This window comes from Saccopteryx leptura, chromosome 8 (genome assembly GCF_036850995.1).
Source record: "Saccopteryx leptura isolate mSacLep1 chromosome 8, mSacLep1_pri_phased_curated, whole genome shotgun sequence".
In the NCBI taxonomy this organism is placed as follows: domain Eukaryota; kingdom Metazoa; phylum Chordata; class Mammalia; order Chiroptera; family Emballonuridae; genus Saccopteryx; species Saccopteryx leptura.
This window is the reverse complement of record NC_089510.1, coordinates 52,891,680-52,913,112: the sequence shown is the minus strand read 5'-3', so window position 1 is coordinate 52,913,112 and position 21,433 is coordinate 52,891,680. Positions and strand designations below refer to the sequence as shown.

The window sequence follows — 21,433 nt, the reverse complement described above, 5'->3', positions numbered from 1 at the left end:
TTAATCCTGCTATTTGAGTCTCTTCCCTAAGAAAAGGGGTGCTTTGTGCATTCTTTCTTTTATAATTTTCCCATTGATTTGTGAGAGAGAAAGAGGAAGGGAGAGAGGGGGCAAGGGAGAGAGAGAGAAGGGAACATCAACTCATTGTTCCACTTAGTTGTTCCACTTAGTTGTGCCCTCATTGGCTGCTTCTAGTGTGTGTCCTGTCTGGGGATTACACCTGAGACCACTGGGATGATGCTCTATCTACTGAGCTACCTGGCCAGGGCTGCGCACTTTGATTATGGTCACATGGCCCTTTCTTTCAAGTGTGGCAGAAGGCAAGCGTGAGCTGCACCACAGAAGGAATCTGAAGCCTAGAGATTCCTTGCCAGAAAACACCGGGAAGAGAAAAGGCTGACCTTCAAGGCCTGACTCGTGCATTTTTAGTTTATGACTAGCTGGGCAGAGTGTCTTCCTCACTAAGAAAACTGAGGCTCAGCAGCCTTCCCTGGTTACAAGGACAGTACGCAGGCAATGCAGTGTCTCCGGGTGTCCCTCATCTTGACACACGCCCTTTGAGCCACCCTGCACAGGGAGTTACACGGGCAGGACTTGAACCTGGGTGTGTCTGCTTCTGAAGCCTGGGCCCTTTCACTAGCTCGTATGGCCTCTTGTCTAGTGAATAACATGGCAATGTCCCCTCTCCAGGAATTCCAGGTCTCCCTTAGTAACAGCCCCTCCTGTTGGGATGTCCTTTGCATATCTGGTCTGAGCGATCCATTTCCTCTTATTCTGACCCAGGTGGGAGGTGAGGATGCTTTGTAGGCCAAATCCCAAAACAGGAGTCAGGAGACACCTCAGTGCCCTCACCCAGCCCTTCCCCAGCCTTGGCCGCCCTCCCCAGCCAGCCTGGCTAGGGACATCTGACCTCAACTGCTGGTGAGATCAAGGGCTTCACGACCAAGGAAGGTTGTGCACGTGTGTGTTAGGAGATGATATTCCAGTGGGCACCCACCCATCACTCACTCAAATATGTGAGTGCCCATTCTGGGCCAGGCACTGCTCCCGGAGCTGAGGTTAAAAGCAGTGAAGAAAATAAGTTTCTACTCTCAGGGACTTTCTAGTAAGGGAGAGACAACAGATATGTCATAAAATCTCAGGCAATGTCACATGCTTGCAAAAATGTCACATGCTTGCAAAAAGCCAAGGGGTAATGGGGGAGGGAAGGCTGCTTTGGAGAAGATGGCTGTGAGGCCTGTCAGGATGTGACATTTGAACAGAGACCTGAAGGAAGTGAGGGAAGGAGTCCCAGATGTCAGAAGGCAGAGGTGATAGTGAGAGCAAAGCCCTGAGGCCTTGCCAGAGGTGGTAAGGAGGCAGGTGGCTGAGCCTGAGTCGGGGGCAGTGTGGTGAGACATGAGGTGGTGGACCAGCACCCCGAGTGCCCAGCCACGCAGGCTGCAACGAGGAAACTGGGTCTCACTGCAAGTGTGCTGGGACAGCACCGAGCATCTCAAGGGTCACCCGGGTGGCTGTGTGGTGACCAGACCCAGGGGGTGAGCGGGAGAGCAGGAAGACCCTCTGGGAGGTAACTGTGATAGTCCCGGCAGCTGAGGCTCCGTGGAAGAGGTGGGACCCGATCAGATCCATGAGCTATTTGGTGGTGGGGCTGACAGGGTGTGCTGATGAACTGGACATGGGGAGAAAGGGACATCAAAGGCAACGCTTAGTTTTCGCCGGAGTATGTGCAGATCAGGGCTGGTACCACCTAGTGAGATTAGAATGCCAGGGTTGGGGAAACAAGCAAGAGTTCCTTGCATGTGAAGTTGAAGATGCCCATTAGACATCGAGGCGGACACGTCACATAGCATTTAGATGCATCGGGTTGAGGACAGAGGCCAAGATTGGAGATAGGAAGGAGAACCATGCACGCATGAGGCCATCGAATGCCCTGGGATTGAAGGAGGTCCCTGAAGAGTGGCTGTGGATGGAGCAGGGAAGGAGGCACATTCGTCAGGGAGGAGGGCAGCACAGGCATCTGTGAAGAAGATGAGGGGGACTGGAAGAACTCCAGGAGAGAGGGGTGTCCCAGAAACCTAATGATCCATCAAAATGGATCATTTTGGTAAGAAAGGAATGATGGTGATCAATGTGTCAAATGCTGCTGCCAAGTACAATACAATGGCTTGAGTTTGGCCATTGGATTTGGCAGGTGGAGCTCATTGGTGACTATGACAAGGGAGTTCCAGGGAGTGATAGTGAAAAAGCCTGACTTGAGGCGCACGGGTCTGAGTGTTTGCTGCAGGCCACGCAGCTGATCACTCACCAGGTGGGAGTTTAAACCCAAGCCTTGGCTCCCTAACACGAGATCCCCCTGAGCCTCTTCTGACGTTGCTGCCCAGACTCCGCCTCACCTTGTTTCGTTGGCTTGGTCCTGCCATACTCATAAGCCGGCTCCCATTTTCACATTTATTCTTACTAGCATTACAGGCAGCTAATTTGTATTAGTGTGAACTGAATAAAATTGGCATTTTGGTCGTCAAAAACACTTGAATATTGGTGAATAGTATGGCTTAACATGAAACAAACATGCCAGGCACAGATAAGCACGCAGTAAATGCCAGCCATGACTCTACATCCCGCTCAGCCCTCTGCTGGGGCGCTGTTACTGTCGTTTTCCCAGCGGAAAAGGTCTGGCAGCACAGCCAGAAAGGACCTGCTTCCTAACCAAGCTCATGGTTACGCCAGCAGGCTGCTTGCTCTTGGGCAGAGAGGGAGGCCAGCCCCTCTTCCTGCCCCATCATGGGGCTTCTGAAAACTCGGACCCCTTCCCAAACGCCTCCCCACACCTCTTTTCCCCTCCTAGGGGTAGAACTCAGGGAAGCAACTCCTGGGGGAGAAGAAAAAACATGCCCTGAAGGAGGGAGCCCAGAGCGAGGCTGGGAGTGCAGGGGCGAGGCGCTGTCCATAGAAGGCCCCGTGTTCCTCTATGTGGTCGCCCCTCACATGCCCCCCGCCGTCTTCCTCCCCCACGCGTCTTCAGGGCACAGCCGGACCAGCAAAGGACTCCAGGCCTGGGGCCCAGATCTAGAAATGGAGTTCAGTTTCATCACCACCTGATTAAAATAGACAGAAAATACAAGCCGCTCCTAAACTTTTATTACTATTATTTTTATCCCCTGGGCGGCTGTGCACACCAAGCTGGTTTTGATTAAGCCCATGGTCCTGGAGCCCACTCCTTGCTGTGGTTCTCAGGGAGGTCTAGTGGCTCGTAGTGTGTGCACAGCCCCCATGGGGTGGGGGTACAGGGCTGCAGAGGAAAGAAGGGCTCCAAATTAGGGGTGGGCCTGGTCTGAAAGGGAAAATGAGCCCCTTTCCTCATGGCCAGATGGAACAATAAGGTGCACAGAACATCTGAAAACCAGGCTCAAGGCACATGGCAAGGAAGTGCCCTCACCTGACACTTCCAGCACCTGACAGCTGAGGACCAACGCAGAGGCTTGAACAAGCAGAGGTGCTGGTCAGGGCGGGCTGTCTGAAGGTGGGGAGTGTGCGAGCAGATTTGGAAGGAGGCAAGGAAATGTGGCGAACAGGAGCAGTCACCTTTCTGTTCTCCAGAGCACTATTGCATGCATCCTCTCCTTTGAGCCTCGTAACAGCGTGGGGTGGAGAAAGTAAATGTCACTCCCTTTGTACAGATGTGGAAATAGAGACGCAGGGCAGTTGGAATTATTTGCCCATGATCCCAAGATTACTAACGACAAAGCCCAGACTAGAACCCTCCAACAGCACCAGGAGAGAAGGAATCTCAGGCCCTCTCTCCCTTCTTTCAGGAACCCAGGAAAACTTGGCTTCTCACCCTATGCTCGGTTTACCCATTAGTTTAGAAACAAACAAACAAACAGAATAAGCCCTGATCCTTCTTTGTTTCGTCGCCCTCCTCTGGCGCCCTGGAACTCACCGTGAGAAAGTTGGCAGACTGCTGGGGCGAAGGAGCACTGAGCTGTCTGTGCAGGGGCTGCCCTCTCCTCCTTTTCCTTAAAAAGCGGGAACAGATAAATTCCGGGTGCACGTTTCTTTAAACTGTCATCAGTGCATGTCAGAAGTGCTGGTCTTGAAAGAAGGAGGGCTGGGAGGCCCTTGGACAAGGGGCATGGACTTACCCCCATGCACTGCTTTTGACACCCTCATCCCCAATATCAAGGGAAACCTGACAGCTTTTCCTGCCTCTTGGACTAGTCCCTGAAACTCTCTCCCTGTGCCCCAGCCCCACTTCTACACACACACACACACACACACACACACACACACACACACACACACCAGCAGTTTTCAACCTGGTGACATGTAAGTATCATCTGTGGAGCTTCTGGACAGCATTGGCACCCAGGCCCTGACCCAGACCCATTAGCATTGAGCCAGGATCTGGGGAGTGGGGTACCCAGGTACAGGCACTTTTTTTTTTTTTTTTTTTTTTTTAGTGAGAGAGTAAGGACAGACAGGGACAAACATAGAGACAGGAAGGGAGAGAGATGAGAAACATCAACTCATAGTTGTGGCACCTTACTTTCTCCTTGATTGTTTTCTTATATGTGCCCCTTGCTGAAACCAGTGACCTTGGGCTCAAACCAGCAATGATGGGGTCATGTCTATGATCCCACACTCAAGCTGGTGAGCCCACGCTCAAGCTGGTGACCTTGGGGTTTCTAACCTGGGTCCTCAGCATCCATAAGCTAATGCCCTATCCACTGCACCACTGCCTGGTCAGACAGGTACAAGTACTTCTAATGTGCAACCAAGGTTGAGAACCACTGAGATCGACAAATATGTGCTGAGGATTTTCCTGTAACCAATATGCCAGGGGTAAAACCCAAGGTGAGAAAATGTAGTCATCCTCAGTGCTCTCTGCCATGTGGGCCACCCACTGAGGACACAAGACACAACTAGTGTTGCTCACCATCTGGGGCTTTTTGCTTCTGCATACAGTGGTAACAGGATCACACGCAGGGGGAATGGAGGCAGGGAGACCTGGTTAGCAAGGGCTGCTTCAGAGGGCTGCTTCTAGCTTGCTTCCCTCGGCCCATCCCTGTCACATATTGCTCAAAGTCCTGCCTAATTGTTCCTGTAGTTTCGCGTGTACAGCTCTGGGCCGACTTCCTGGAGCCAGTGTGCCCGTTGTGGCCGTGAGCCTGGACAGTGCCGGTCCCTGGCCTCAGGCCTCCAGCCCTGGATGACCCAGCTGGTAGGGAGCGTGCAGGCATTAGCTTGGGAAGGAAGCCTGACTGGTGTGGAGGGGTTTATATGGGCAGATCAACGTTCTGGAGCAGGAAGGAGACCCAGATGCCATCTAAAAGGAGCAGTGCATCTAGATGGGAGCACCAGCAGCCCACGTGCCAGCCCCGAGTTCTCTGCTCCCCTACCCTCCCTCCAAACCCCTGGGACAGAGCGTGGGCTAGCCCCTGGACTGCCCATCCAAGAGGCGGGCACAGCAAGAGGGCCCTTCCGCCCCAGCCGCGCCGCAGGAATGTGGCTGAGGCCTCCGCTGGAAAGCCCCAGCCCTCCTCTCTCCCCCTGAGCTTCCTCTCCTCAGGAGCAGGAAGAGGACGGACAGGAAGGGGCTCTGAGGGGAGGCTCCCTCCCAGTGCGGTCCTGAAGAAAGTGCCTGTGGGGAGCGTGCTGGAGCTTAGTGATAGTGGTTTAGCCAGCTGCTGCTTATCTGAGGCCCTGGGTAGTTCCCCTCAACTTCCTAAGTCCAGTCTCTTCAGGGCCCAGTGAGGGCCCGGCCCGGCCCACCACCCTGACCAGGGGGGGTTTCCCTGGCATTACCTGTGCATTCCTGTGGAGGAGAGCGTGGAGGACAGGCCTGAGGGTCTGTGCACGCACCCATGCCCGGCCCGGCCCACCACCCCGACCAGGGGGGGTTTCCCTGGCATTACCCACATGGTGCGTTCCTGTGGAGGAGAGAGTGGAGGACAGTCCTGAGGGTCTGTGCACGCACCCATGCAGCATTTCAGCTCTGCCCAGGAGGCTGCTGCCACAGGGTTTCGCGGGGTCCCTTTTGGGGAGGGGTGCAGAAGCCCCCACCGAAGGCTCAAGGCTGAGTCCCGAGCAGTTGAGCCATGCCAGCCACCTGCTCAGAGACCTTGGTCTGGTTTGGAGGTTTGACTGTTAGTGTCCATATGTAGAAGGAAGTCCAAGAAACCAGAGGCTACAAGCCCCTCCAGACTGTGAGCCCAAGGGCAGGACCCTGTTCCCTCCTTCCTCTATACAAGAGACCTCTCAAAACAGAGCAGACTTTTGGAAATGCAGAATGTCTGCCTTCAGAGAGTTAAGACCCAGTGAAGGGGAAGGATGGGGAGAGGTGAGCAGAGGGGCGCTGACGTCCCCCTGCCCTGCATGCTGTGATTCTGGCGGCAGGTGCCTCTGCAGAGGGGAACGCCAGAGCCAGCTCCCAGCATAGCCCGTCCATCTATCTTGCGGGCGACTGCGCTCTGCCCTGGTTTACAAGGCCCGGCGCAGGGACACTCCTTCTTTGGTGCTCTGGGGAAGCAGGTCCCAGGCGCAGGCGCTGGCTGCCCCACAGGCAGTGAGGCCCCCGGAGAGGACTGGGCAGGGGAGGGGCTGCCGTTCAGTTTGGGGTGGGATTTTTATTGAGAAGCCTCCTCTGCTAATGTTTGTTGTCACCTGTTTTGTTCCAGAGGCTCCTGGCAGTGAGAATGCCAAGGCCCCTGAGATGAAAGCCCGGAGGCCCAAGAGCTCCCTTCCTCCTGCGCTAGGAACAGAGAGTAAGTACTCGGTGGGCTTTTCTGGGCAGCCCCAGGCTGCCGGCCTCGGAGACCCCTGCTTCCTCGCCTGCCCGCCCAGCTGTCCTGTGAACACCTAGAGGCAGAGCCAGTGGCCTTTGCTCAGGCCCTCCCATCTGCCCCCACCCCCACAGCCTGAGTGGTGCTGCCCATCCACGTCCACCCTCAGCCTCAGGCAGGCCCTCTCTCCTCACAAGACTCCTGTGAGAGCTCCTCATCTCGCCAGCAAGTCTTCCCCGCGGCAGGTAGACCTTTTGAAACGGTGGCTCCGACCTCCCCCCTGGCCGCGAGCCCCGCAGCCCCCAGGACGCCTGGTCCCGTGCAGGTGAACCTCCCGTGCTTGCTGCCCCGGCGCGCACACACACACGCACACACACACACACACACACACACACACACACACGTTCTGCCCTGGAGCTCAGCCTCCCTCCCAGGGGCTGCCCCAGCTCCTTGACTCCTGTTTTCTCCTCGAGCCACACTGAGCTCCTCAGTGTGCCCTGGGCATCCCTGCGGTCCTTCCTTTACACCTTCCTTCCGGCCCCTCTCTCATGGGCCAGGCTCCCACGGACGAGCCACCTCATCCCAGAGCTCATCCTGCTCCAGCCGGAAGCAGCCCCCTCCCGTGAGCTCCGTAGCACTCAGCAGCTGCCTTCCGCCATTGACTGTCCTCTTCCCGGGCATGGCGATGAGTCCCGCCTCACTCTCCCTCCTCCGCTCTGAGTGCCCTGAGGGCACAGCTGGGCTTCAGGCCTGCTCCGGTGCCCCTGTCAGCATGCCCTGCTCCCTGCTATGACTGGCCCAGGGGAAGGGCCCTCTCCTGTGGCGACACAGGCTCTCTCCCTCTCTCCGAGTCTCCAGCCCAGGAGCGTAGAGCCCACAGTACTTCTACAGGCCCAGGAAAATATCCTAGCAGCTTATAAAATTAGAAGGAAAACATAAACTTTAGGTCAAAGAAAATGCTTTAATTCATAATATTAATATATTCATTTTTATACCAATGCAGTTGGAAATGTAATTTGTATGTGTGTATATGTATATTTTTTGTTTTTTTCTTTAATAGAGGCAAAAGAAGTCCACAGAAGTCATAGCACAGCAGCTGGGCTTCTCCTACTGACCAAGTATTGGTCTAATTTTGCTAGAACTATGCCTTGAACCCTCCAGTTTTAGCAGAGGGTGTGGGATTGCTTGAACATCCCTAACACACACTATGTTTAAAAAACAGACAAGATAAACCCTTAAATACCGATACTAGTAGAGGAAAGTGATTGAGCTTAATTAATTCAAAACCTGTTTCTCTCTTTCCATTACAACACAGTGTTCTGTGACTCGGTTTTACTCTTTTGTTTTCAAAGCAACCTGTGTCCCTTTCTAGTGGTGAGCTTGGCTCCCTGGCACATACCATCCGGGCCATCGGGGGGCTGCTCAGCCTTCGGGGTGTCGGGCTTGCCGCAGTGCAATTACCGTGGCTCATGGGTGTTGAACCATATGCGGCACCTCACATGATCAAGAGTGGGCCTTTAATAAGTTGTTGGAAGCGCATAAACAATTCTAAGAAAACCCTGGTAAAATGAGTTAATGATTCTATCTTGCCACAGGATTTCTTATGCCCGTGCTCTAAAGGTTGTGGGAACTGTGAGCAGAGAGATGCGGGATCTCAGAAGACACCCAGGGCTAGTGAGTTAGGGGTCTGACAGGCCATTCACCAGCGCTGGGGCACAGGCAGGAGCGCAGGGCGTTAGGCAGGGAGGTCAGCGGCAGCCTCCTGTCCTCAGCGCTGGTCCATCCGTTCCGGTGAGGCCCTGAGGGAGGTGAGCGGGGTCAAAGGAGAGCAGGGAAAGAGAAAAACAAGCTGAGACAGTGAGCAGACCGGCCAGGCGCTTTGCCCTGGAGAGGAGAGGGCTGTGGAAAACTCCCAGGTTGTCATCATCCAATTCTAGGCAGGGGCTCTCCACTCTGGCTGCATATTAGATCCACCTGGGGAGCTTTTAAAAACACTGCTGCCCAGGCTGTGCCCCAGACAGATGAAATTAAAATCTCAGGGCGGGGGCAGACTTTGGTATTTGTTTCAGCTCCCAGGCCATTGCAGTGTGTGGTAGGTCAGGCTGGAAACCAGCTGTTGCACAGGAAAGCCTAGGGCCCCTGCACTGCTGGTTTGAGAAGCAGAACAGCCCTGCTGGACAGCCTTCCTGAGGGTGAGCATCTCGGGACCCCTCAGGCCCAGGTCCTCAGGGGATCTCAGGCAGTGTCCAGACTTTCGGGAGAGATGTTCTGCTCTGTGGCAGGGAGGCTGGAAGCCTGGGTTCTCACCCTTCCAGCGGGAGCAGGAAAGCGGCTCGGTCCCCAGTGCTGCTTGGTGGGACAGCCAGGGCTGGCAGCAAGTGCGTCACCTCTGCAGAGGATGAGCGCATTCATGACTGGACGAGCTCCAGCAGACGCTGCTTGCCTGCTGAGGGGCAGCCTCACTCTGTGTAGAGAGCCTTCACGTTAGACGTACCGACATGCGTCTTGTCCCCAACGGAGTGGAAGTGTGTCTCCATGCACAGCAATGGCCGCGTAGAACTCCTCTGCTGGCCCATCCACCCAGACCCCCACCCCCCGACCTGCTGCTCCCTGGAGGCGCCTGGGAAGGCAGCTGCCCGAGTGGGGAATGAAGAGGGTGTCTTTTAGGTCTGTACTGCAGTTCTTCTCACTGGGGGATCATTTGTATTATTTACTAATCACGTAAGTTAAGTATACATGCATTCTTTTTAAAACATTTTAAACAGTATTAAAATATACCAAGTACCTCTGAAAGGCCTCTCATCTACCCCCCCAAACCTCAAATATATTCACCACTTTATTCTGTGCACTTGCATTTACATATGCAAATATGTCACAATCTGTGCACCTCTGCAACTGGCTCTTCTCCTCTTGGCACTGCCATCCGCAGTCCCAGATACCTCTGGTTCCATGAGAAGGCCCATGGACTCGTGTCCTTGAGAGGCCTGGCTGTGCAGTGTGTTCATTTTTGTCCAGGGCTGGGAAGTACCTACTCTGACCAGGAAATCCATCTTTCCTGCCAATGACCCAGGGAAGGCTGAGAGGTGTTCTTGTCAGATTGTGGCCAGATCCCTGTCTGCACACCCTCCCCCATAGCTCCCGTGCTCAGTCCTCTAAGTGAGCTGCTGTGTGAGAGTGGACGGCACTCGTCCACATGGGGCCTGAGAGCCCCTGGGGGCACCGCCACTGCTGAGCCAGCCTGCCCCGCCCCCAGAGGAAGCGTGGGAGAAAACTGACAGAGTGCATTAACCAGCCAGCCCCCGACTCACGAGTACAGGAGTGAGGAGGGTCGTGCGGGAAGATTCCAGGGTAGGGCAGACCCTGGCCAGGTTCTGAAGGAGGGAAAGAGTGTGGCTGATGGAGGAGGAAGGAGATGATTGTTGGGGGGAGGAGCTGCACAGATGCTAGTGAACATTGTGAGGACACCTGACTCCAGATCATCTGTTCGTCATACAAAACGAGCATTTATCGTGTGCCCGTGCTACAGGCACCTTCTTAGGTGCTCGATCTGTGTCACTTTAGTCAAGTCTCACCCTACTGAGCTGTCCCCATTTTACAGAGGACAAAACTGCGCTTAGAGAACTAAACTTTCCTGCCCAGGGTCTCACAGCTGGTAAGATGTGGAACTGTGAGCCCCCCGCCCCCGCTCTCTGTTCCACCACAACAAACACGCTGTGCCTCGCCGCAGTCTCGGAGCCATGCGTTGTGCTGTCCACACGCCTGGGCAGGGCTTCTGTCTGCCCACTTGAGGGGCAGAGGGACAGAGGGCGTGCTTCCCTGGATCTTGAGACCTGTCAGGGTGTTTGCTGCATGCCTCTCAATGGGAATTTTAAAAATAACTTTTAGTTGATATATTTTCAAATTTGTAGAAAAGTTGCAAGAATAGTACAAGAAACTTTTGCATATGCTTTACTTAGATTCACCAATTATTTACATTTGTTCTAATTGTTTTATCATTCTGTATGTCTATATCATATATAATATTTGCCATTCGTGATATAGTTGTACAGATATATATTTACAATATATCATGTATATGTATATACTATGTGTATGTTCATGTATATATATATTCATGTTCATGATACAGATCTACATATTCTAGTTATGAATGAATTAGAGATATCATGCCCTTGACCTCCAAATACCTCATTGTATATCTCCTAGGAATGTAACCACATACAAGTATTAAAATCAGGAAATTTAATATTGAACCAATACTGCTGTCTAATCCATGTCTATACTCAGTTTTTGTCAGTTGTCCCAGCATCCTCTATGGCTGGTTTCCCCACGTGGTGGGTATTTAATGGCAGCACACCTGGAGTGTCATTGACTCCTCCAGCCCCGAGCAGGTTGTCTGTGACCTCTGGAGAAAGAACAGGAGAGGAGTGCACGTGCCAGGAGAGGGGCACCCAGAACCCCGCCCCTGAGCTGAGTGGGTGTGGGCACAGCGGCTTAGGCACAGGGCGTGGGCAGGTCGCCACTGCCTAGACAGCAGGGGACAAAGGTCTTGGTTCTGTCATTAACTGAACATGTGGCCTTGGTCAGAGCCTTTGGACCTTTGGACTTTGGCTTCCTCACCTGTCAAATGGGGACTTTCTCCGACTGACCCCAGCTCTTCCAGCTCTGACACCAGGTCATTCAGTGGAATGAGCTCTTTGTAAGTGACAGCTCGGGTGAGGTCAGCTTACCCCCACCCCCTCCTCCACCCCCTCCCCGCCGCTGTGGCTGATGTGGGAGCTGCAGCCAGCACCGCTGTGTTCCGCAGCAGCAGAAGCATCCTGCCAGGAAGGGGGTCTTACGCCCAAGGCCAGGTTTAGGGTGTGCTAGCGGGAAGGAAGCGGAATGCAACTGTGCGTGAAAAGGACATCAGTGGGGCTCAAGAGATGGTTTTAGGAAAGACAGATGAGGCCAGGCAAGTGCAGGAACAGACTCGGGGGTTTTCCTGTCAGTCTGTAGAGCTGATGATCTTTTAGAAAAGAGGAAGATGGGTATCTGTAGGACGCTTTTACGGCTTGAGAACAGACACCAGGGCCTGTCCATCTCTTAATCGTCAGTGTCTGGCCTGAAGCGGCAATATAACAAATATTTGATTTTTCAAATTGATTCACGAGCTTCCATGCTTGAGTCCCTGCCTCCACCATATTTCCAGAATTTGAGAAGATGCAGGTGGAATGCCCCTTAGTATTCCATGCCTGTCCTCGGTCGCTTTGGCTTCAGGCGCCATGATGGACCATCCGATTATGATGCTTGTAAGCCCTGGCTGGGTAGCTCAGTTGGTTAGAGCATCATCCTGATACGCCAAGATAGCAGGTTCGATCGCCAGTCAAGGCTCGTACAAGAATCAACCAATGAGTGCAGTGCATAAATAAGTGGAGCAACAAATCTCTCTCTCTCTCTCTTTCTCTAAACAATTGGTCTAATAGGAATATGTGCCCCTAGTAACTAAAATTAAAGTTTCGCAGATTATGATATTTGTAGGTATCTTTGTTTTGGCCTCCTCATGGGTCTCCGAAACCAAAAGTCATGTCAACCTGAAAGCATCTTTGGATGTCAAAGGCAGTGTCCAGTTTTCCTAAAAGGTTTCCCTGGAATCAAATCTTTCTTTTAAATATTCTCTCCAGATCATGGGGAATGTTAAATCCTGATAGGATTCACGGAGCTGAAAATAAATAAATGCTGGAGAGGTTGAGACTTGGCATCAAGACTCACTTGACAGTGAAAGACGTGGACCCTGGGGGAGAAGCTGGGGTATTTCTATGAATGTCTCTGAAAACTGGTACCAACTCCCTGTTACTCCCAACCAAAGTATTGGTCTGTGAGGAGTGATGGTGCCCACCACCACCCTCCACCTGCCAGGCTGTGACCCTGTGACCACCCAGGAGCTGCTGCTTCAGCCCCTTCCCAGCTCTCCCACCGTCTCCGACGAGCCAGTTGAGTGGCAGGATGGGTTCCCCTCGCAGAGGGCCTGGAGGGTGCCAGTCAAGCAGCCCTGGCACCGCTGTCTCAGTGCCGGCGGCCTCTCTCAAACCCTCCTGACGCCCTGTGTCCTGGGGGCTTGGCAAGGGGCGTTTGCAGTCAGTCAGGAGGAGCAGTATTCCTCTGGAATCTTACGTGGCAGCCTTTGCCATGAGGGATGCTTGCAGGAAATTTGCCCAGAGATGCTAATTCTGGGAAGACAGCCAGTGTATCTGCACAAATCTGTAAGGACCGGGAAGGGGCCTGGTGTGTGCAGGGAAGGTGGTGTCCAGTGGCCCGGAGCCCCGAGCCTACCCCAGCGCCGGGCACCAGGACTCAGCCTTCCACCCCAGGTCCCCCTCCACCCTCCTGCTCTGACACAGCTTGTAGGGTGGGGCTGCTCCCTTCACACTTCACCCGCCCAGGTCCCCTGCCACCCTCCTGCTCCGACACAGCTTGTAGGGTGGGGCTGCTCCCTTCACACTTCACCCGCCCAGGTCCCCTGCCACCCTCCTGCTCCAGCACAGTTTGTAGGGTGGGGCTGCTCCCTTCACACTTCACCCGCCCAGGTCCCCTGCCACCCTCCTGCTCCGACACAGCTTGTAGGGTGGGGCTGCTCCCTTCACACTTCACCCGCCCAGGTCCCCTGCCACCCTCCTGCTCCGACACAGCTTGTAGGGGGGGGCTGCTCCCTTCACACTTCACCCCGCCCAAGTCCTCATCAGGAGCCTTTGGCAAAAAGTTAATGGTGATTTGGGGACTTGTGAAGATTTTGATGTCTATTTTTAGTTAACTACCTAAAAAGGGCAATGTCCCCAGAGAGGCAGAGATCCAGGGACCTCCCTGTACCCAAGGCTGTCCAGGCGACCTCCCTAATTTTCCCTTGCTTTTTGTTATCTCTGAGCCTTTTGACTCTGTGAGACCTGCCTTCAAGCTCTGTAAATATCTCCCAAATTCTTGTTCTGGGCTCTCTGCCCTTGATTCACTGGAGAGGTGGATGCAGATGGCTTCAGACTGAACAGTCTGGAAACTTAGGTAGGGTGCTGACCTCCCCGCCAGGACAGAGGAAGGCTCAGGAGGCCAGGACGAGGTTCGAACCTGGGCAGGCTGGGGCAGAAACAGAGGGTGGGCTATGCAGGCAGCTGGAGGCTGGCCGGCCCGCTGCCCAGGTGATCGTGATGTTTTTGTCGGACTACTCACTTCTCCCAGACGGTCTCCTGTCTAGAGTGGAAGGCTCAGCACTGGCTGGGTCCATCTCGTTGGTAAGCCAGGAGGCCTCTCCTTTCCATGGGAAATTGCACAAGGAGTCAAGCCCCCAGGACTTAAGTCTCAGCATCAGAGCCCAGGAGTGTTCTCAGGAATTTCCAGGTTAACAGAGATCCTCAGGGATTCTACTCATGCCTCTCATAGCTATTTCTCAAGCATGTGCCAAGTACTGTGCTGGGAACTGGGGACACAGAGGTAAGCGGGATGGCTCCTGTTTCTGTCCCCACCCAGCTTGCAGTCGTATATGCATGTTGAGGCAGGTTTCTGCAGTTGCAGTGCCTTGTAGTGGGTGTGGAGAAGCCCCTCGGAAAGACATGCAACCCCGCCTCACAGTAGTGATCCGTGAGCGGAGACCTGCCTGAAGAGTCTTCAACAGTCAGCAAAGAACTGAGGGCAGAGGCCTGGCATTGCAGAAACTGAAAGGCATTCGGGGTAGAGAGCAGTGTCCCCCCCACCCCCCCAGAAGCTGGTGCAGGGACCAGCAGCATTAGCGTCCCAGGAAGGCCAGCAATCTGTACAGTTTTAAGAACTACTGATATTATTGAGCACCAAAGGTTGGAGATGAAAGCCAGGGATAGATCTCCAAGGCCCTTGTAAGGTGAGTTGGACCTGATCCTAAGCGGCAGTGCGCAGTCACTGAAGAGGTTTAAACAGTGGACTGACATCAGGTCTGTATTTGAGAAAGACAGCTTTGGCTGCAGATGGATGGATGGCAAGGCCTAGGAGGTAGCATCGTTAGCACTGGAATGGTGACAGTGGGGTTGTGGCAAGTGGCAGACTGAGGTGGTTTTTAGTGGATGGAATTGACATATATTGGTGACTGGATGTGGGTGGGGAGGGACCTTGGGGGAAATGGGGACAAGCAGCAGTATGGGGAGAAGGTCCTGGTCTGGGTTTTGGACGTGTTTTGAACCTAGCAAGTCATCTGACTTTTATGCAAATCCATCTCCCTTTCCATGACATGGAAACAATGTGAGGTGCCCTGCTTGTGTTAGGTTGGGGTAAGAGCCAAGTGAGAGAAAGGGTGATGTGACTGTGGGTGAGAAACAACTCACTGAATCCGCCTCTCTATGAGAAACCAGGTTTTACAGTCAGCTGACTCTGCTTTCCAATCTGTAAACTATGTTCCCCTAAACCCGGAATATAATGGCTTGCAGCAGATGGTCCTATAAAATATGTATAGAATAGGATACAGAACATTGTTAACATTTAAAATTGTTTTTACTGATGGGAACCAAACCAGTTTCAAATGCTAAGCAATTCAAACAGCAGAAGCTACGAACAAACAAGCATAAAACTTTTTTTTTTTTTCTGAAGCTGGAAACAGGGAGAGATAGACAGACTCCCGCATGTGCCCGACCGGGATCCACCCGGTACGCCCACCATGGGGCAACGCTCTGCCCACCAGGGGGCGATGCTCTGCCCATCCTGGGCGTCTCCATGTTGCGACCAGAGCCACTCTAGCGCCTGAGGCAGAGGCCACAGAGCCATCCCCAGCGCCCGGGCCATTTTTGCTCCAATGGAGCCTTGGCTGCGGGAGGGGAAGAGAGAGACAGAGAGGAAGGAGGGGGGGAGGGGTGGAGAAGCAAATGGGCGCTTCTCCTGTGTGCCCTGGCCGGGAATCGAACCCGGGTCCTCCGCACGCTAGGCCGACGCTCTACCACTGAGCCAACCGGCCAGGGCATAAAACTTTTTTTTAAGAGAGTTGTGTTGCCTTTATTTGTGCAACTTTAATTTCTTTTTATTTTACTTAGAAAATTAAATTTAATGGGGTGACATTGATCAAAAAGAGTCATAGGTTTCAGGTAAACATTTCTATAGCATTTGAACTGTTGATTATGTTATGTACCATCACCCAAAACAAAAGTGATGGTCAGTATTTCTTTGAAATTCTACAAGGAACATCAGGCACTTGGTGCTAATGGGTTACTGAAGAGAGTGTATGGTAGTTTCTTGGTAAATCCAGAATCAGGATACAATGTCTCTTTGCTACACAACCTTGGAAATCTGCCTGCGTCCAAGGATTCTACTGTGCATCAGACTGGCGTGTTAAAACGAAATTGTTTTGCCTCTTTCTTTGAGAAATACTTCCAGTTTGAAGAAGAGGGCAAAGAAGGAGAAAACAGAGCAGTTATCCATTATAGGGGTGATGATGCCGTGTATGTTGAGCCTAAAAAAGACAGAATCACAGTAGTCTTCAGCAGTGTTGAAGGAGAAGGATAACAACGATGTGGTCTTTGGAAAGGTGTTCATGAGGCCCTGGCCAGTTGGCTCAGTGGGAGAGCATCAGCACAGTGTGTGGATGTCGCAGGTTCGATTCCTGGTCAGGGCACACAGGAGAAGCACCCATGTGCTTCTTCACCCCTACCCCTCTCCCTTCTCTCTCTCTTTATTTCTCTTCGCCTCCCGAAATCATAGCTTGATTGGAGCAAGTTGGCCCTGGGCACTGAGGATGGCTCCATGACCTTGCTTCAGGTGCTAAAATAGCTTGGTGGCCAAGCAACAAAGCAGCAGCCCCAGATGGACAGAGCATCACCCCATAGGGGACTTACTGGATGGATCCCAGTTGGGCACATGTGGGAGTCTGTCTCTCTGCCTCCCTGCTTCTCACTTAAGATAAATAAATAAATAAATAAAATAAGAAAGAAAGGTGTTCATGCCAGAGTTCAAAGAAAGATGCAGAGCCAGCCACGCAGCCCACAGGTCCTCTTTAACCACAGGGAATCTCCTCTGGTGGAACTGCAAACTTATTTTCAATTCCATTTTATTGTAACACAGAAAGATGGATGTTAGTTCAGACTCTACTTCTGGCACATAGGTCTACCCAGGGCTTCTGGGAATATAGGATGGGACTTGGCATCACCTGATTTCATGCTGTGCTACTGCCCTCTCCTTACCAACTCCTGGCCCGCCACTCCAGGGGCTGTCAGCCTTTTTTCTGGCCCCAAGAACCCCATCCATAGCCGCATTAATTTGCACTAACAAAATACCACAGACTGAGTAGCTTAAAATGCATTCAGTTCTGGAGGCTGGAAGCCCAAAAGCAAAGTGTCATTAGGTTTGGTTTCTTCTGAGGCTTCTCTTCTTGGCTTGTAGATGACTGTCTTCTCACTGTGTCCTCACACGGCCTTTCTTCTGTGTCCAAATTTTCTCTTCTTATGATACTAGTCAGATTAGATTAGAACTGACCCACCCTAAAACAGCCTCATTTTAACTAAATTACCTCTCTAAAGGGCCTATCTTACAGTCAGATTCTGAGGTACTGGGTGTTAAGACTAACATATGAATTTAAGGGGACACAACTAAGCCCACAACAGCCCTCTACAAGGTTCCTCTGATCAGATGGCTTTTGCTCTCCACAGGAGGTCAGATCCTGGCTGTGATAGAAACCTTTCTTCTTCGCTGGAGGGCCTTTCTCTTCCAGCTGTACCCTCTCTCTTCCAAAAAGCCCGGATGAAGAAGATCAAGGGCTTCCTGGCTCAGCCAGTCCTGGGTATTTCACATTTGATCCAGTGTCCACTCCCGAGGGATTTGGCTTTTCCATGTTCTTCCTGTCTCGCATCTTTGAGCTCTTCCTTTCCTAACCTTCATACTTGACTCTTTCTCTCTTGGAAGAAACCTTAGTTTGACATTCCTCCTCTGTCACCCATTTCTTTTATCCCTTTCACCTCCAGAATTCTTGGTGGGTTAGCTGACTTCGTACCTATTTACTTGAGATTCGGCTCTGGAGTGACTTCCGACATTATCCCACCGCACCTGCCCTCTCCCATGCCACCCATCACCGGGTGCGGATCATGCCTCAAGCCCACTTCCCAGTGCCCGTTCTCTCTCAGCCCTGGTGACACTGACTGCCCTCCTTCTGCCTCTCGGAGTCCCACCCATCACCGGGTGCGGGTCATGCCTCAAGCCCGCTTCCCAGTGCCCGTCCTCTCCCTGCCCTGGTGACAGTGACTGCCCTCCTTCTGCCTCTTCCACACCACCCACCACCGGGTGCGGGTCATGCCTCAAGCCCACTTCCCAGTGCCCGTCCTCTCCCCGCCCTGGTGACAGTGACTGCCCTCCTTCTGCCTCTCGGAGTCCCACTCCTCACTGTGGGCATCTCCAGGGATCAGACCCTGGCCCCTTCTCATCTTTCACTGCATTCTTTTCCCCAAAGAATGGACCCATCCTCACAGTTTCCATTTTTGATCCTAAAATCTTTCAATCTAGTTTCCACCAACCTCTCTCTGATCTCTGAGTTCTGATCCTGGGCTGTTTGCCTACATACAGATTAAATTTTTTCATCTACCACATTCACTTGGACCAAGCCAAACTCATCCTTCACTCCCAGGTGTCATAATCCAGCAATATTTTTCTCCATTCATCCAAGCAAGAATTCTCTAAAGAATTTTTGTACCTCCCTCTTGTTTAACCCCTCATTCCTTTCCTTTTCCTCTGTCTCTTATTCATACTTTCTTTTCTGCTGCATTAGCCAAAGCTGAACCTGGGTGACCAGTTCCTTCCTCTGTAAGGCAGGACCTCCCAATTGGGTACCTTGTACCCCAGGAGTTGTAGGATCTCCAGGTGGCCTCTAACCCAATTGGAATACTCTCTGTGTGAGGACCGCCTGATCACTCAGGACAAAGATCTCTCTCTCAGACTCGGCTTTCGTGTGAACAGCCGTGTCATGATGGCTGGGCAAACTTATTCTCTAATCTTTCTATTTAACTTTTATTGTGAAATAACTTCAGACTTAAAGGAAAGTTGTGGAAATAGTACAAATAAATCTTGTATACTCTTCAAATATCAACATTTTTTCTTTTTTTCCATATGTTTCCCTCTGCCTCTCCACACACACACACCACACACACACACACACACACACACACACACACACACACACACACACACCCCATGCACATTTTATGAGCAGTTTGGAAGTAAGTTGTACGTACATTATTCTCTACAACTCAATTCTGCAGTGTATGTTTCCTAAAAACACAACCTCTTATGAAAGCATAATTTGGGGATCAAAACACAAAATTAACATTAATACAATGCCATCTATCATCTAATTCAGGGGTAGTCAACCTTTTTATACCTACCGCCCACTTTTGTATCTCTGTTAGTAGTAATATTTTCTAACCGCCGACCAGTTAGTTCCACAGTAATGGTGATTTATAAAGTAGGGAAGTAACTTTACTTTATAAAATTTATAAAGCAGAGTTACAGCAAGTTAAAGCACATAATAATAATTACTTACCAAGTACTTTATGTTGGATTTTCGCTAAGTTTGGCAGAATAAAACAACTTACTATAGTTAAATCTATCTTTTTATTTATACTTTGGTTGCTCCGCTACCTCCCTCCATGAAAGCTGGAATGCCCACTAGTGGGCGGTAGGGACCAGGTTGACTACCACTGCTCTAATTTCCTGGACTTAGTTAAGTTTTTCCAGTTGTCCCATGAATGTCCTTTATGCCAAAAGAAAAAAACGAGTCTTGATGTTTAAGCTCTCAAGGACAAGATTCCTACATTTGTTTGGTTTTCTCCTCAGTTCCCGGGCCACGAGTCTGTACTGATTGGCATTCGCCTGGCACCTTGTAGGGCCTCATTAAGTTTTCATGAGTTGGACAGCTAGATCGATAATGGCCCCAAACCAGGGTGAACTTGATGGAAGCAGGCCTCGCACTGGGCTCAGCCACGTGCCTGGGAGTCATCAGCTCTGTGCTCTGCTGCTTCTGCCAGGGATCAGCCTCTTATACCATCCTTTTGGGGTTCATGGGGGGCAGCAGCACTCTTCCCGTTTCACTGATGCATAACTGGCAATCTATAAATTAGCTGCCTTACGCATGGTCACAAAGCAACTCCATGTCCAAGCCAGGACACAGCACTGCCTCTCTGTAATCTACAGAGGCAAAGCTTTATGGAAGAGTAATTGTTAACATAAACTTACTCATTCATTCAATAAATAGTTATGGAGTGCCTACTATGTGTCAGGCACATTGGGTATACAGCTTATTATACATTGAGGGGAGGCTAAGGGAAAAATAAGTAAATAAATAGTTTGTATGTAGTGATAAGTGCCATGGGGCAAAATAAAGTGGAGTGAGCATAATAAGAGTGCTGAAGGTGGAGGGTTGGTATTGGATGCAGAGTGGTTAGGGAAGAGCTCATTGGTTAAGTGACTTTTCCCCATTTTTTGTGTTAAGATATAATATAAAGATTCACCCATTCTAGTGCACAGTGCCTTGACAAATGCATGTAGTCATGTAACTACCACCACGATAAAATATCAAAGCCGTCCTGGTGCCTCTTAATGGCCAGCCCCCTCCCTATCCACTAATCTATTCTTTGTCTCTGTAGTTTTGCGTTTTCTAAAATGTCGTGGAAATAGAATTACACAGTATGTAGCTTTTGGTTCTGGTTTCTCTTACCGGAAGAGATGAATCACTGATGAGATTTATCCATGTCATGTATCTATAGTTTGTTTCTTTATATTGATGAATAGTATTTCATTTCATAAAGGCACCATAGTTCTTCCATTCTCCAGCTGAGGATATTTGGATAACTTCTAGTTTGGGGAAATTATAAATAAAGCCACTACAAACATTCACATTTAGGTATTTGTTTGCGTGTCGATTTTCATTTCACTTAGATAAATAGATTGGATAGCTTTTGAGCAAGGCCTGAAAGAAATATGTAAACAAGCCACGAAGCTAGTGGAGGCGATTTCTGCATATTTACCACATTGTTGTTTATCTGTATAAATAGGTTTGTGCTGCAAAACTGCTCTGTTTGGTTCATTTTTTTATGTGAGTTGCTTGGCAGGATTGGAGGAGACAGTGGGTTAGTTCATTCATTTGTTCATTCATTCACTCGCTCATTCAACAAGGATTAAAAACATGAAGGCCACCAATCCACCGTCTGTAACCCAAAGGAACCCTTGAATCCACACCAAAGACTAATTTTAGTTGGTTTATCTGACATAATTTCCTTTCTGAGTTTCCTGAAAGTTAGAGTGAAAGAATAGTTAGTGTGTTTGGGCTTATCCTCATGAAAATGGACAATGGAGGCTTAAGCGTTTTGGAGTTTTTCCCACAATGAAGGCTTTTGCAACCCCCTCCAAAGAGCCCTCCAAGAACAGATTTATTTGGTTCTGAGGTTGTCTGTGTGAGGCGGCAGGACCTCCAGAAAAGACATGACAGGAGAGGGCTCGATCTAGTTGAAGGGCCAGTGGGCAGGACTGCACCCTCCTGGGACTCAGGGGCTTTGTGAACCAGCAGAACTGACAGAAAAATAACCTGTGAACTTCCTTGTTTCAGGTGATGCAACTGTGAAAAAGAAACCTGTTCCCAAGATGCCTTCGAAAGCAGGTAACTGGTCCCAGCGGCATGTGGGCAGGGG

General features: G+C 51.2%; 1 protein-coding gene and 1 pseudogene across 5 annotated transcripts in view; both read left to right on the top strand.

Moving 5' to 3' along the window:
- MYLK (myosin light chain kinase) overlaps positions 1-21,433 on the top strand; it is a 291,028-nt gene that overhangs the window by 212,066 nt on the left and 57,529 nt on the right. For all 5 annotated transcript variants that reach the window (XM_066347834.1, XM_066347833.1, XM_066347832.1 and 2 more), the window contains 2 exons: positions 6,681-6,767; positions 21,352-21,402. In XM_066347834.1, coding sequence (XP_066203931.1) covers positions 6,681-6,767; positions 21,352-21,402 — 138 coding nt within the window. The remainder of the gene's footprint in view (positions 1-6,680; positions 6,768-21,351; positions 21,403-21,433) is intronic.
- Positions 15,909-17,030, top strand: LOC136380039 (actin-related protein 2/3 complex subunit 2 pseudogene; annotated as a pseudogene).